Below are 15,155 nucleotides of genomic sequence, written 5' to 3' on the forward strand. Positions count from 1 at the left end.
CAAATCAGAACTTTCAACTATTGTTTGTTATAATTCCCAACTACTTGTTTTAGTAGTTAAAATCCTTGAATTTTGTAAATGCAAAACATAAAACATACTTATGGTTGGTTGAACGATTAAATATATATAATATAAACATTTTTTGGCTAATCACTAACCTATGCATGTTTGTTCCTTTCGCACTTTACAGACAAACTGGCCAGCTGCTTTGTGTGCAAGGCGGAGGCGTGTCCCCGCACCCGCCCACTGAAAAAGGGGCGTGGCCAGCAATACGGCATTCCGGACGACACAATACCGACGGGGGCGCGTGTCTGCAATAGCTGCCAATGCAAATCGGTGCGCAGTCGTTATCCCAACTGTCCGCTGCCCACATGTCCCAATCCAAAGGATCGAGCCCAACGCCTGCGGAACATTCCCTCCCGTCTCTTTGAACTTGCTGCGGAGTTGCGTGATCCGGTGATGGCCGAATTCCAAATACCCCCGCATGCCACACGCTGCTGTTCGGCCTGCCTGATGCGCATCCGTCGCAAACTGGATCCGCAGCTCAATCTCACCGACGGCTCCAACGCTGGCAACGCTGGCAGTGGCAGTGGTGGCGATGAGACGGATGTCAGCACCTCCTCCTGCGACGAACGCGAACCGGGTGGCTCCGATACCGCATCCGTGGAGAGTCCAGAGAATTTGCAGCGTCACAAGTCACTAACGATGGTCAAACAGCATCATCAGCAGCAGCATCTCCAGCAGCAGCAGCAGCAGCATCAGCATCTCCAGCAGCAACAGCAACAGCAATTGCAGCATCAGCAGCAGCATCTCCAGCAGCAGCAGCAACAGCAATCAACGGGTCAACTTACACAGCCACAGCCACCGCCAGCACCACAACAGAAGCCATCGACACCGCGGGGAGACAACAATGCAACGCCGCTGATAATCACACCCACGCGGATGAGCAGCAAGGCGGGATCGGCGGTGGGAGGACAAACGTCTTCCGCCGGTGATAATGAACGCCTGTTGCCACCAGCCGCCGGACAAGCGCCCAAGAAGCAAAAGACCAGCGAGGAGTACGATTCATCGGCGACGGAAACGGCCGATGAGGAGAATGAGAATTCGCCGGCCAATCGACAGAGTCCGAAAGTGCTGTTCCATGGTCACGCTGCTGGCGGACATGGTCATGTGGGGCATGTCAATAATGTGTCGGGTTTGCAGCCACCGGTGGCGGGTGGAAATATGGTGGCGGGTGGAGGAGCACCAACAGCACCCGGAGGAGGAGGAGCACCTGGTCAGCAGGTGAATGGACCGATCAGTATGCGACGCGAGGCGGTCAACAATGTGCAGGATTGTGTGTTCTCGGTGATTGAGCGTTCGCTGAAGCACAAGGGACCGCAACACAAAGGCGGTCAAGGGCAGGGTCAAGGTCAAAGTCAGGGTCAAGGTCAGGGTCAAGGTCAGAGCCAAGGACAAGGCCAGGCCCCAGGACAAAGCCAATCCCCGTCGCAGCAACAACAGCAACAGCAACAGCAATCTGTCAATAATCTGGAACGCAAAGAGCTGACCATTGTGAGGGAATATCGCCAGGATGCGGGAATACTAAAGCAACAATCCGGTGGAGCAGCACCACCATCGTCTGGCGGAGCGAGTGGCCTGCCACATGGCACCTCCGTCCAGAAGCTAACATCCCGGCCAGCAGCTGTGGTGCAGCAGCAGCAGCAGCAGCCGCCACCGGCACATCCCATGCCAACCACCAGTGCTGGCAACTCCGGCAACAGTGGCAGCAACAATGGAACCAGCGATAGCCTAGCCACCTTATCGGTGGTTAATTCTCACCTGGGCGTGGGCGTGGGCGTGGGCGTTGTGGGACCCCTCAGTCATTCGGCGCTGATGGCCCATGCCGCCTCCGCTGGAGTTGGAGTCGGAGTTGGTGTGGACAAGGCCACCATTACGCCGGTGGTCAAGGGTTCGAGTGGTTCGTCAAAGAGTGCGTCCAGCCACTCGACGCCGACGCCGCCGCAGGAAACCATCATCTACAATGTGCCAGCGGCGCATCCGCAACGTGGGATACCACCACCGCCGTTGCCGCAGCATTCGGTGCATTCAGTGCATCCGGTGCATCCATCGCTGGCCCAGCATCCGGTGCATCCGCAACAGCAGCATCCGTCGCATGGCCAGCATCCGCAGCATTCGCAGTTGCAGGTGCCCGAACCGGAACCCCAAACTTTGGATCTGAGCATCAAGAAGCCACCGCGCGATGGCCATTCACCGCACACCGGTGGTTCGAGTGGATCCGGATCGGGATCGGGATCGGGTGCGGGTGCGGGCGTTTCATCCACCGATCGCCATCATGGCCCACCACCGCCCAGCATGTCGATGAAGCATATTGTACGCTCCACGAACATGTATCGCGGCGACACCGTTGGCGTCCCATCGCTGGCGGCACCACCCAACTCCTATCTGTATCCCAATCCGCCGCATGGCGTGCTCAAGGCCGCCGGCGGTGTGGGCGTCGTGCCGGGCGTTGTGCTGCCCGGTGTGCCCGGCAGTGCCCTTTATCTGCAGCCCGTTCCGGGTCCAGTGCCCATTTCCATCTCGGGTCAGGGTCAATTGCCGCCCAGAGCGGGACAACCGCCGCCGGCACAACCGCCGTCGGTCCGCAGCGGTTTGGCCAAGGCGCCGCCCAAGCTGAGTCCCCAGCAGTCTCATCATCTGCATCCCAGCCATGGACACTCACCCTCGCAACAGCAACAGCAGCAGCAACAACAGCAACAGCAGCAACAACAGGCGGCTGCAGCAGCAGCAGCAGCGGCAGCAGCACAACAACAGCAGCAGCAACAACAACAGATGCTGGTGAAGAGCGGCTCCATCACCCATGGCACGCCCACGAATAGTGCCCAACAGCAGATCATTGTCCATGCAGCAGCGGCGGCTGCGGCAGCAGCAGCAGCAGCAGCCTCCTCCTCATCCTCCTCGCTGCTCAGTCCCAAGTTCGAGGGTCATGTGCGCCAGACGACGCCCGACGGTGGCGTCAACGCGAGCCCAGTTGGACCCGTGGGCGGCAACAAGCATGGCTCCATCACGCAGGGCACACCGTTGCACTTGCCACCGCATCACTTGGAGAGCAAACGGGCCTACGAGTTCTACAAGAGTTCACAGCGCCATAGTCCCGCCCAGCAGCAGCAGCAGCAGCAGCAGCAGCAGCAGTTGGTTGGCAATCAGCAGTTGCCGCCGCCACCGCAGCAATCATCGCCGCAGGCACCACCACCCCAGGGCTATGGAGTGGGCGTGGGCGTTGTCTCACCCTATGCCCGTACCTCGTTTGGCGGTGTGGTGGATCAGGCACCGGTCCTAAGTACGCGCCAAATAGTGATGCACGACTACATCACGTCGCAGCAAATGCAGGGACAACAGCAGCAACAGCAGCAGCAGCAACAGCGCAACATGTCACGCGGCAGCAGTGCCAGTGGCGGCGGCGGCGGAGGAGGCGGTGGCTCCGACAAGGAGTCGCCGTCGCCGCGGAACAGTGTGGGCAGCGCCGGGGGATTCGCCTACGGCGGGGACAAGGATCCGGCGCCCAGGGGACGAACGGATTACTCCAGTCGCGCATCGCCAGCAGATCATGCCAACAGGTGGGTGCAAATGCAATTTGTGGCTGGGTTTTATTTAAAGTGTTTAAATTAGTGGAAATATGGCAAATAGTTAAAAACTAATTCGAAAAGACCTCAGCCAACTAGTTTGACTCATTTTTAGTTGCTTATTTGAATATTCCTTTATATAATGCTAGCCTATATAGTTAACAAATAGTGGTAAAATTAATTAATTAATTAATTATTTTATTTCTATTTATTAATTTCTGTTTATATAATATTTAAAATATTTATAATATTATTTATAATATTTATAATATTACAAATATTTATAATATTTATAATATTAAAAATATTTATAATATTTATAATATTAAAAATATTTATAATATTTATAATATTAAAAATATTTATAATATTTATAATATTAAAAATATTTATAATATTTATAATATTTATAATATTTATAATATTTATAATATTTATAATATTTATAATATTTATAATATTTATAATATTTATAATATTTATAATATTTATAATATTTATAATATTTATAATATTTATAATATTTATAATATTTATAATATTTAAAACAAAACGTTGAGTTTCCTGGAGTTTACGTAAATCATAATATGAAAACTTGCAAAAAAATAATTTTTTTCTAGACTTTCTTCATTTTGTTCTCTTTAAATTTGTATAATGTTGTGTTTTTCCTAGGGGCAACAAAGCTACATAATTTTTTTTAGTTTTTAAATAAGTAAAAATTAAAAAAATAATTAAATTAAACTTTTTTTTTTCTTATCTTAAAGATAACCTTCTCGATGAATACTATTCTATAAAATAGTTTTAAGCTTTGGTTTTGATGAGCCAGTCGTAAACTAATTGTGCTCCTTTTTTTTACTTTGTTTAGCACCCCAAGTCCGCATCGCACACCGCCACCGCAGCGGCAGGGCGTCATCCAGCGGCACAATACTGGGTCGAAGCCACCATCGCCGGCAGCGCCGCCACCAAGTCGGATGCACATAGCGCCACCGTATCAATATGCTCCAGGTGAGTTGGCATCGAGTGCGCCACGTGGTCCCTTGTCCCTTGTAACGTCGGCATTTTATCAACCAGCCGGACACGATGCTTTGGCCTCGTTTGTGGACGTGGCCGTGCAGCAGCCGCAGTTGCCGGTGCCGTCGCAAAAGGACGACAAGTCGCCGGGTGCAACAGTGCCGCCGCCACCGCTCGGTGCTGGTCCGCCGCCGCCGCCGCCGCATGGCCCCTCGTCCCTGCCCACACTGGCTGTGGTGGGCGTGCCGCAGCAACCGCCACCGAGCGCCCATCACGATCAGCGGTATCGTGATCTGGCCCTGCATCACCATCACACCATGGTGCAGCAGCAGATGGTGCAGCAGCAGCACTACCGCAGTCTCAATGTGGCCGCCCAGGTCGATATGCAGCGCCATTTGCAGGATCAGGCCAAGCGGGCGCTACGCCAGCAACATCAGCAGCAACAGCAACAGCAGCAGCAACAGCAGCAGCAGCAGCATCAACAGCATCAGGCCCAGCAGCAGCATAACCATGCCCTCGAGCGGGACAGAGAGATGCTGCAGAGTCAGGAGCGAATGCGCGAACGAGATCGTGAGCGGGAAAGGGAACGTGAGCGGGAGCGAGAGCGTGAACGAGAACGTGAGCAGCGGGAAAGGGAACGAGAACGTGAGCGGGAACGTGAGCGGGAACGGGAACGCCGCGAACAGGATCGCGAACGGCGCGTGGTGGTCGAAGAACGTGAGCGGGACAGTCGACGCATGGAGCGCATGTTCGCCGGCAGTGTGGGCACTGCATCTGGTGGCGCCGGAGGCGGCGGTCCGTCGCCCGGCCACTTTATACGCGCTCCGGTGCCGGAGACCGGACCACCACGCTCCATTCCAGATCGCGAACGAGAGCCGTAAGTGTTTTACAAGTATTAATATACATATTTATTATGACAAAACTAGTTTGGTATTCAGTTGGCTGCAACTCATGTCATAATAGGCGTGTGTCGGCAGAGCGCCGCTGATCTTAAGCTTTATTTCAAAATATGATTATAACTATGCATACATAAAGTATACATTACATTTTATGTGGAAACTAGTAAAACGAATTTGATATTTTGCTAACCATTATGTTTTATGACATTTCGTTTATGTACCATATTTTTATTACAAAGCAACTGGAATTAAAATTAAAATTAATTTTTTACAAATAATACATGACTCATAGAAAATCTTAAACTTACAGAACAAATTCCAAAAAAGAAAGTAATTTCTTTAATTTTAACAAGAGCATTGTTTTGTAGGACACTTTTGTTTGGCTTCCGTTTTTGCTTCCAATTTCAACGTTCAATATATTAGTTTACGTTTATATTTTTGCGATGATATTTTTATTACAAACCAACTGGAATCAAGCACATCTTGCTTATAATTTAAAAGTGAATTTCACTCCAATTATTTTTATCATATTTTTAAATACCTTTTCTTTTTAAAATATACTTGACATAACAAAAATATAAAAACTACAGAACATTTTCTCAATAAATACATTTTAAATTTTAAAACGAGAATTGTTTTGTGTTACTTTATTTTATATTTTTGTGCGATATTTACTTTCATATTTGTGCGATTTAGTTAGTGTTGCTATAATTTATATATTTTAAGTATATATTAGAATTTATAAATATAATATATCAAACATATGCGATTAATTAAAAACAAATTGTAATTTATTTCCCCCCGCAGTTACTATCGTGCGGCACATGGCGGCCCCACTCCCGAGGATGCACCCGGCCAACTGAGTGCCCAGAGTCTGATCGACGCCATCATCAAGCACGAGATCAATCGCACCAACGACGCCACCGCCGGTCCGGGACGTGAGTTCCCGCGCCCGTCCTTCGTCCACGCCCCCCCGCCGCCGCCACGCGGTTCCGGCGGAGCGGGAGGCGCTGGCGGCACCCGATCCTCGCTCTACCTGCGCGATCTTCGCCAGCCGCACGAAGGCGGCGCCGTGTCGCTGCTCTCGGCGGAGAACAATGGCAAGCCCAGTTCATCGGGATCGCCCAGTGTGATCAACATTGATTTGGATCAGGAACGCATCTCGGCAGCAGCAGCCGCAGCAGTTGCCCAACAGCAACAGCAGCAGCAACAACAGCAACAGCAGCAACAAGCTCCACCACCCTCGTCGCAGTCGTCGCAATCGAGATCGGTGCATGGTCAGTTGAGAACACCAACCTCGCAGTCTGGCGGATCGGCTCCGAGTCCCCAGCAGACGCACACCAAGAGCATCACCTTCGGCGAGCTAACCGATTCGATAATCACCAATGACTACGGCACCAATCCGCATCTGCGGCCAACGCCGCCCTTCATGGCTTACCTGCAGGAGGCGCAGTCCATTTTGCCACCGGATCGCTGGAAGCAGAATCGTCGACTTCAGCAAAAGGCCGAGGAGGCCAAACACCATTCGCAGCAGCAGCAGCAGCAGCAGCAGCAACATCATGCCCAACAGCAGCAACATCATGTCCAGCAGCAACAGCAACATCATTCACAAATGCCGGGCAGCGGTTCCGGATCCGCACCAGGTGGTGCCGGTGGCGGCGGTCCGGGCGGAGCACCTGGTGGCCCCAGTGGCGGCGGCAGCGGCGGCAGATCCAATACACCCGGCGAAGATGGACGCAACATAATCCGCATGCCGCAGGCAGTTAGTCCGCGCAAATTCACCCACGAGATGATGATGCATCAGGTGATGGGCGCAGCAGCGGCGGCAGCGGGTGGTGAACCAGCCCATTACTTCTTGCCGGCGCCGGGTCGTGCATTAGTTCCCATGCCGCCGGAGCAACGTGGAGGGCCGGGTGGCGGCGGCGGCGGCGGCGGAGGAGCATCCGGCGCAGGAGGACCACCCGGCTCGGGAGGCGGAGGAGGAGGAGGAGGAGGCGGTGGTGGTGGTGCCAGCACCATTGACAACTATGTCAAGAATCGCATCGCCGAGGTGATGCGCGATGACATTGGCTATGGCAAGAATCGTGGCAGCGTAGAGGTTCGTTCCGACGACGAAGTGACCGCCGATCTGGTGGCCGCCCACTCGCATGCCGCCGTCCATGCCGCTCATGTGGCCCATGCCGCTCATGTGGCCCATGCCGCCGCCGCCGCCCTGGAGCTGCAGCACAGAAGCAAGGAGCCACCGCCGCCGCCGCCGCCGGAGATAAGTGTCTCACGCAAGACGCCCAATCAGTACGAGGTGGTGGACGCCAGCGGCAGACGTTCGGCGGGCAGCGGCGGCGTCGGTGGCGGCGGTTCCGTTTCGGTATCCGTTTCGGGGGCCAACAGTCACCACTCGCCGTACCATGCACCGCCGTCGGCCTATGTCCCCAGCACCTATGCCTTTCCCTACAGCGCCCTGACTGTGCCCAGTGCCGCTGGCGGATTGCCGCCGCCGCAGCCGCTGCAACTGGCCGCCCACCAGTCGGTGCCACCGGTGCCCGGCCATCTGAGTGCCAAGGCCAAGGCGGCGCATGCCCTCAGCGAACTGGGCGGCGGCGGCGGCGGTGGAGGAGGAGGCGCAGGCGGAGGAGGAGGCGGCGGCGGAGGAGGAGTAGGAGGAGCCGGTGGCGGAGTGTCGCTGGTGGTGGGCAGTAGTGGCTCGGGCGGAATGGGTGGCGGTGGTGGACCCGGTGGTGTGCCCGGCGGTGGCAGTGGATCCGGTGGCGGTGGTGGACCTGGCAGTGTTGGCGGTGGAGGCAGCGGCGGAGGAGGAGGAGGACACAATAGCGGCGTATCATCGGGATCAGCGGCTGCTGTGAACGCTTCGGCGTCGGCGGTGGCGGCGGCCAGCGAACCGAAGCCACTGCTGTCGTCCAAGTACGAGGCCCTCAGCGACGAAGATTAGTTGTGACTGCCGGCGTCGTCCTCGGCGTCGGCGTCGCACCTGCGGCCAGCAGCAATAGCAGTAGCAGCAGCAGCAGCAGCAGCGGCAGCAGCAGCTGCAGCACTTCCACCCGGCAGCAGCACGAGCGTGGTCTACGGCTATCCTGGCTACCGGCGACACTCTCAGCATCAACAGCAACAGCAACAACAACAGCCACCACCACCAGCACCACCACCACATCCGCATCTTGTCCAGCAGCAGCAGCAGCAGCAGCAGCAACAGTCGCCGCATCGCCAGCAGCAGCAGCAGCAGCAACTCTACCAAAACACAGTGCTGCCGCCGCCATTGCAGTCCCAGCAGCAACTTCATCAGCAGCAACAGCAACTTCACCAGCAGCAGCAGCAACAGCAACAGAGGAATCTCTACTATGCTAGTGAGCATTATCCAGGAGGCAATGGGGGCAGTGCTGCCGGCGGCAATCCGGGCTACTACTGACAACAACACTAGCAACAACATTAGCAGCAACAACACCAACAACAACACCAACAACAACACTAGCAACAGCAGCAGCAACAACAAGAAGCCTTGGCTAAGCAAACAAAAAAAATGTATATGTAAAAAACCGAAAACTAAAAAAGGCTTTAACAAAAAGGAGGAAGGATATAACCAAACCAGCGGAAAATCGAAGGAGAGATGCAGAGAGAGAGAGAGGAGATGGTAAAGTGAGATGACAGGCAGAGACTTGACGAAACATCTAGTTAAAGTTGTGTTCAATAAGAGCTATTTAGACTTTTTCAAAACACTTTAAATCAACTATTGTGTCTGGTGATTGGATGTGCTTCCCATTTCAAACCATGTCAAAACACTACATTTATAGAAGCAAATTTGGAAATGTAAATAATGAATAACGAAAGCGAAAGTTCTGTTCATTCAAGATTGATAGATTGAAGCTATAGAGTATCAATCCAATCCGCTGTTTCCTCTTGAATCTTGTGACACATACACGTAACTTTATAAGCATTCGTGTCCTTTCTGTCGCCTATATAAATATATGTATGTACTTGTGTCATCTGTGTGTGTCCTTGTCCTTGTCTTGGTCCTTTCGTGGCATCACCACCTCCAGTTCATCCTCCTCCTGCTCCTCTTGCTCCTCTTGCTCCTCACACAGCTCTAACCTCAGCACCCCGAGTCGGAACGTAATGAGAATGGTAGTGACATCAATATAGATATATACAAAAACCGAAATCACACCACAAACACACACACACACACACACACACACATATATATACAATACACTTATGAGCATAAGGAGTAAACAAAATAATAATAATAAAAAAAAAACACACACACACTGTTGGGCTGTTCTTAGAAAAACAAAAAAACAAAAAACAAAAAAACAACAAAATCTTAACAAAGGAAAACAATTAAAACGAGAAACAAGTAAATATATATATATATACATTATCTATAGAACACTTTAACACATTATTTAAACGACTTTTTGTAAATTTCATAAAAACTGCGCATAATTTTAATGAGCATCATTTAATCAATTTTATCAATACATTTACTACTACTATTATTCGTTTTTTTTTTTTTAATTGCTATTTTTATACGCAAGATCTAATTTATGGAGCATGATTGTGTTTTATTCTCTTCTTAAGCAAACGCTATTGAATTATGTACGTTTAATTGATAAGCTAATGAAAGTTTTGATGTAAGTAAAATAAAAGTAAGCCCAATACACATAAATATATGGGATATACATACGCATATTTTTTTATAAAACACTTATGTCTTACGAAACAGTTTTAGTGTTTAGCTACTTTACTGTTTAATTCGTTTTTTTTAACTTATTTTTTTTTTATATGCAAACACAAAGCAAACGTGTGAAACCAATTGAAAAGCGTGAAAACAAAAAAAAAATTCAATATTTTTAATACATAATGAAACTAAAAAACGAAACAAAATCTATATAGTAAATATATATATATATATATAAAGTAAACAACAAACGCTAAGACTTATTCAACAAAACAAAAAATTGTAAAATATTAAAAGATAAACGAACGATATATATATATATAAATATATAAATATATGTACAAGCTAACGATGCAGATAAATTATAGATATTCGCAACCGTTAACCGAAAATAAATCGGAAACGGATATGGAAAAACCGAAACGCAACTCTGGCCGAGGAGCGTGCAGCAACGTTTTAGTTAAGAGCAGGAAGCGTATTTTTTTTTATAAATATATATATATATATATAAATTAAAATAAAATAAAAAATAAAGCAACAAATTCTATATATACAGAAAATTTTACAAAATATATATATATATATATATATATACGTATATACATATATGTATATATATATATGATAATAAATGTATGTAAAACGGCAGCATAATAACTAACGGAAAAAAAACAGCGCCAGAGGTTCGAGCAGAAGGGTCGGGGTGGGGCGAAAGCGGCCGGGACTGGACAAACGGACTTGGGGACATGGACTCGAGGAGCCGCCTACACAACGAAACAGCTTGCTTCGCCCCCACCCGATCACCGATCATTGATCACCGATCATTGATCACCGATCGATGGACGATCCTCGATAGAGAGTGCACTTTCTACACATATAAATATATAAAATGAATACTGTATGAATAACCGAATTTTATAGCTGGGCGAATTACACAAAACGCCGGCAGAAAAACAAAACGTGTATGCACAACAAGGCGTGCCCTGAAAATGATTTATGCAAATCACAAAAAAAACAAATTCAAAATTCAATATGTTGAAGGACCTACTATTTTGTTTTGATTTTACCGTTTATTTTTGTCTCTGTTGTATCAATTCAAAATCGATATAGTTGTATGGAAATCGATAAAAACAAAAAATATTACAAAAAATTACGAGTATAGGCGGTCTTTGAGTGCATAATAATGATAAATAAAACAATAAACACAAATTATAAATGGAGATAACAAGATAACAAGAGAGAGGAGTGAAAAGTAAACAACAATATTATGTGGAGTATATGCATGTAATGTGCGCCGAGTCGAAGAGCTAGAGCTGATTATGATCGATACATGATAATGATGTTTAGCACTTAAGTTTTAGTTGTAACTTTATGCCTTAAGTTGTAAGCTTAAAAATAATAATATAAAATTAAATACAACATATTAAAAAGCAAACAAAACAAAATAAAAATAAAAACAAATACAAAAAAATAAAACAAAAGAAATGTATAACAAAATGTTCTTGTTTTTTTCTCTGTGTCTCAAGTGGTTTTACAATGTAATGTGAGTAATAAGCTTTTAACGTTGTGATTATCGTTTGAGGTCCCACAGGTAGGTTTTGTTAATAATTTCTTACGGTTAAAAATCTCTTGATATGATGATGATTTCATTTCCTATGTTAAAGTTCAAAAACTATTTTACCGTTTTGAGGCATGCAAATTTCTGCAGAATAAACATGTATTAATTTAGGCATTATAAATCACATTTATTAAAGACTTTTGATTGTTAAACAAGGTATGAAATTCCATTACTGGACAATTATTTTCATTGATATGGTCGAAAAATCATGAACATGAAACGATTTTACAATAAAAAGACTCTTTGGAAATGCTTTATTTTCTTATTTCGCCAAAAACCCAAAAATACCGTTTAAAAATCAGTTTTTGAATAAAAAGTCTGGGAAATAATTCTCAGAAGTTAGAGTGTCATGCATCGTTGGATTCGTCATAAAATTTCCAATCAAATGGCATTTACAGCAAAAATTTTTCCAGGTTTTCAAATTTTGGCAAAAAATGATGATGTACCCCCTTATCAAATATGCGAAAATTGGGCATTTTCAAGAAAACGGCTTTAAAAAATCGTTTTTTATATCGAAACAAATTTTTTTTTTTCTAAAACTGATTTTTAAACGGTATTTTTGGGTTTTTTGACGAAATAAAAAAATAAAGCATTTCCAAAGAGTCCTTTTGTTGTAACTTGGCCAAAACAATCCGCAAGTCTTAAAAAAGACTGTTTTTGTGCAGCGGATGCCCCATTTAAATAATCCTCACTCCTCTTTGACAAACATTATGTTATGCGAATTTCTGAATTTTTTGAAAGGGGTTACATCACCTTTTTTCTAAAACGGACCAAGAATTTCCATGTTTGAATATCAATAGATTTGGAATTAAACTACGTGTTTAGCAAGGAATAACATTCTATGATTGGAAAATTTTTTTATTTTGCCATTGCAAGCAAAAATATTGTTCTCTTAGGCGAACAAATCGTGACTTTTGGTGAAAAATCACATTTTGGACTTTTTGCAAATATATACTAAGTCCGCAGGTAATCGATAGAGCAAGTCAAGTCTAAACAAAATCTGATAAACGGAAAAATATCTGTTAACCGGAAAAAAAAGTCTGACTAGTGTTATACCTAATCAAAATCTCTTCAAGCTCTTATCAAAATTTCGGAAGTCATTTGGCCAGATAAAGCAATCAGTGGTTTATCGCACTGCACATAGAGTGCTAAAGTAGCGCCACATCCGTTCCATCCGTGGACCCCAAAACCGAAGAAGCAGAAGAAGAAAGCTTTCGTGCTGCCGGGCCAGAAAGACCGACGTACCGACGTATACATATAGAACCTCCTAAAAGTCGGATGAGGCGACGTCACTGCATCGAGTCGACGTCGACGGTCCGGATAGGAGTGAGATTAGTGATAACCCCCGGTTATCGGAAGCAGGGCTGCGCAGAGACCTTGTTGCTGAAATACTACATACTACATTTTCAAAATAAAAACAAGAAGCTGATTTATTGATTTTTTCATTTATTTTGTAACGTTTTTGTTTAATTGCTATATAACTTAAAATTCGCCATAAACTAAATTGTTTTCACTTCACTTTAATTTACTATATAAAAAATACGCACAAAGGTGTTGCAATGGAAGCATAAATAGGCATGTTTCAGCATTAACAAAATTCATGTACAATTGTGTTCATTTCTAATTTGTTGTTTTGTCTTTTTCGATGTTTCTTTTTTTTATATTTTGCTTTTATTTTTTATTTGTTGTTGCCAATGCGGATATCTATGAAAAACTATTGTATATGGTTATATAAATAACGAACAAAGTAAATATAAATAGTGTATAATTCAACTGGCATTACATTTCTTGATTTTCCTTCTTTTTTTCTTTGTTTATCGATCATTCAAGAGTACTCTACATATTATCGTTCACCACATATAGTTTAGTTTACCTATGTTTTTCTTAGGAGGAAGACGACTTGGGTAAATGTGTTAAGTGTAAGTTTTATTCCGATAAGGCCACACTTGCTTCATGCGGGGCATAGTTTTTTGTTTTCTTTGATTGTTGTACAAAGGGAAGAACGTGTTTAAAAAAAATATATAATAATAATAATCATCATGATGATATCCAAAGCTGGGGTTTTAAGTTAGGATTTTTTTTAAAATTAAATAGAGCAAAAAAACAGTATAATATATAATTATGTTAAATATAGGTATAATTATTAATCCTTTGCACGCTGCCGTAACTCTCCATTCTGATCAATTCGTACGAAAACAAGTGTTGGGGAGTAGGAGTAAAATCAAATTGAAAGTAAAATAAAATAGACTTTAAAATAATAATAAATAATTAATATGCCTTTTGCACTCTGTCTCTGCGTTTCCTTTTCCATTTTCACAAGACTATACATAATTTGTGTTTTGTGTATATATAATTTATATATAATATTAATGATAAGGCACTTTGAGAATTATTTACCCCCCCGTGCGCGGTGCACACAAATTGATAAACACGCGTGGAATTTGATCTTTCCTCGCCCGGTTTTTTTTTTTTTAAGTCATGCTTAAATTTGTTGCTGCTGTTTTTCTCGTTGTTGTTGTTGGTCGCTACATAAATATAATACGCCGAGTGAAAAAGGTATTAATAAATAGAATTAATTAAATATTTGATTTAGTTTGATTTGAATTGCAGTTCAGCAATTTTTTCGATACACAATATTTTCACAAAAAAAAGGTCTCTATTAATGTAGACTAATGTCACTGTATACAGGTTACAGGTGTTTGCATATATATTTATATATATATGCACATATATATATATAGTTTGTATAGGCAAAAAGTGTGTTACAAAAATAATTTAAATATTTTCCTTAAGTTTTGCGCATTTGCATTGCGATTTGTATTTTGTTTGCTCAGTTTTGTTCCCTTAATTTTACATGTCTAACACTGTACTCAGTTTGTTTTTGTTTTGTTTTTCCGCTTTTCGGCCTTTTCTGATTAATTTTTTTCTGTCCGGCACATACAAAATAGTTTAAATAGGTTTTTTTTTTTTGTTGAGGCTTTTCCTTTGTTTTATCCGCTTTTATTACATTCGCATGTACTTCATAATCATCGGCGTAAGCATAATAATTATAATATGGTTTATATAAGTTGTATATAAATTAAGGGTTTCTCTCATAACACTAAAAATTATATAACTGCACCCAAAAATAGAAGAAATCAAGAAAATGTTGTAAAATAAATTAAATAAAAATAATATATAATAAACAAAATGATCTGTCGCATATACCATATAAAAAACATAAAATTATCAATGGTCAAAATATATATATGTGTGTGTGTGTGTATGTGTGTCTGAGTGTGTCGCATGTGTTGTTTTCATAAATTATTAAC

The 15,155-nt window shown here is 44.6% G+C and overlaps 1 protein-coding gene across 2 annotated transcripts in view; it reads left to right on the forward strand.

Moving 5' to 3' along the window:
* Positions 1-9,372, forward strand: part of LOC108137626 — a 64,560-nt gene extending 55,188 nt beyond the window's left edge. For both annotated transcript variants that reach the window (XM_041709051.1, XM_041709048.1), the window contains exons 7-10: positions 191-3,617; positions 4,489-4,628; positions 4,695-5,511; positions 6,341-9,372. In XM_041709051.1, the coding sequence (XP_041564985.1) occupies positions 191-3,617; positions 4,489-4,628; positions 4,695-5,511; positions 6,341-8,480 (6,524 nt within the window). In that variant the 3' untranslated portion in view covers positions 8,481-9,372. The remainder of the gene's footprint in view (positions 1-190; positions 3,618-4,488; positions 4,629-4,694; positions 5,512-6,340) is intronic.
* Positions 9,373-15,155: the final 5,783 nt, after the last annotated feature.

This window comes from Drosophila elegans, unplaced genomic scaffold (genome assembly GCF_018152505.1).
Source record: "Drosophila elegans isolate 14027-0461.03 unplaced genomic scaffold, ASM1815250v1 contig_149, whole genome shotgun sequence".
Taxonomy (NCBI): domain Eukaryota; kingdom Metazoa; phylum Arthropoda; class Insecta; order Diptera; family Drosophilidae; genus Drosophila; species Drosophila elegans.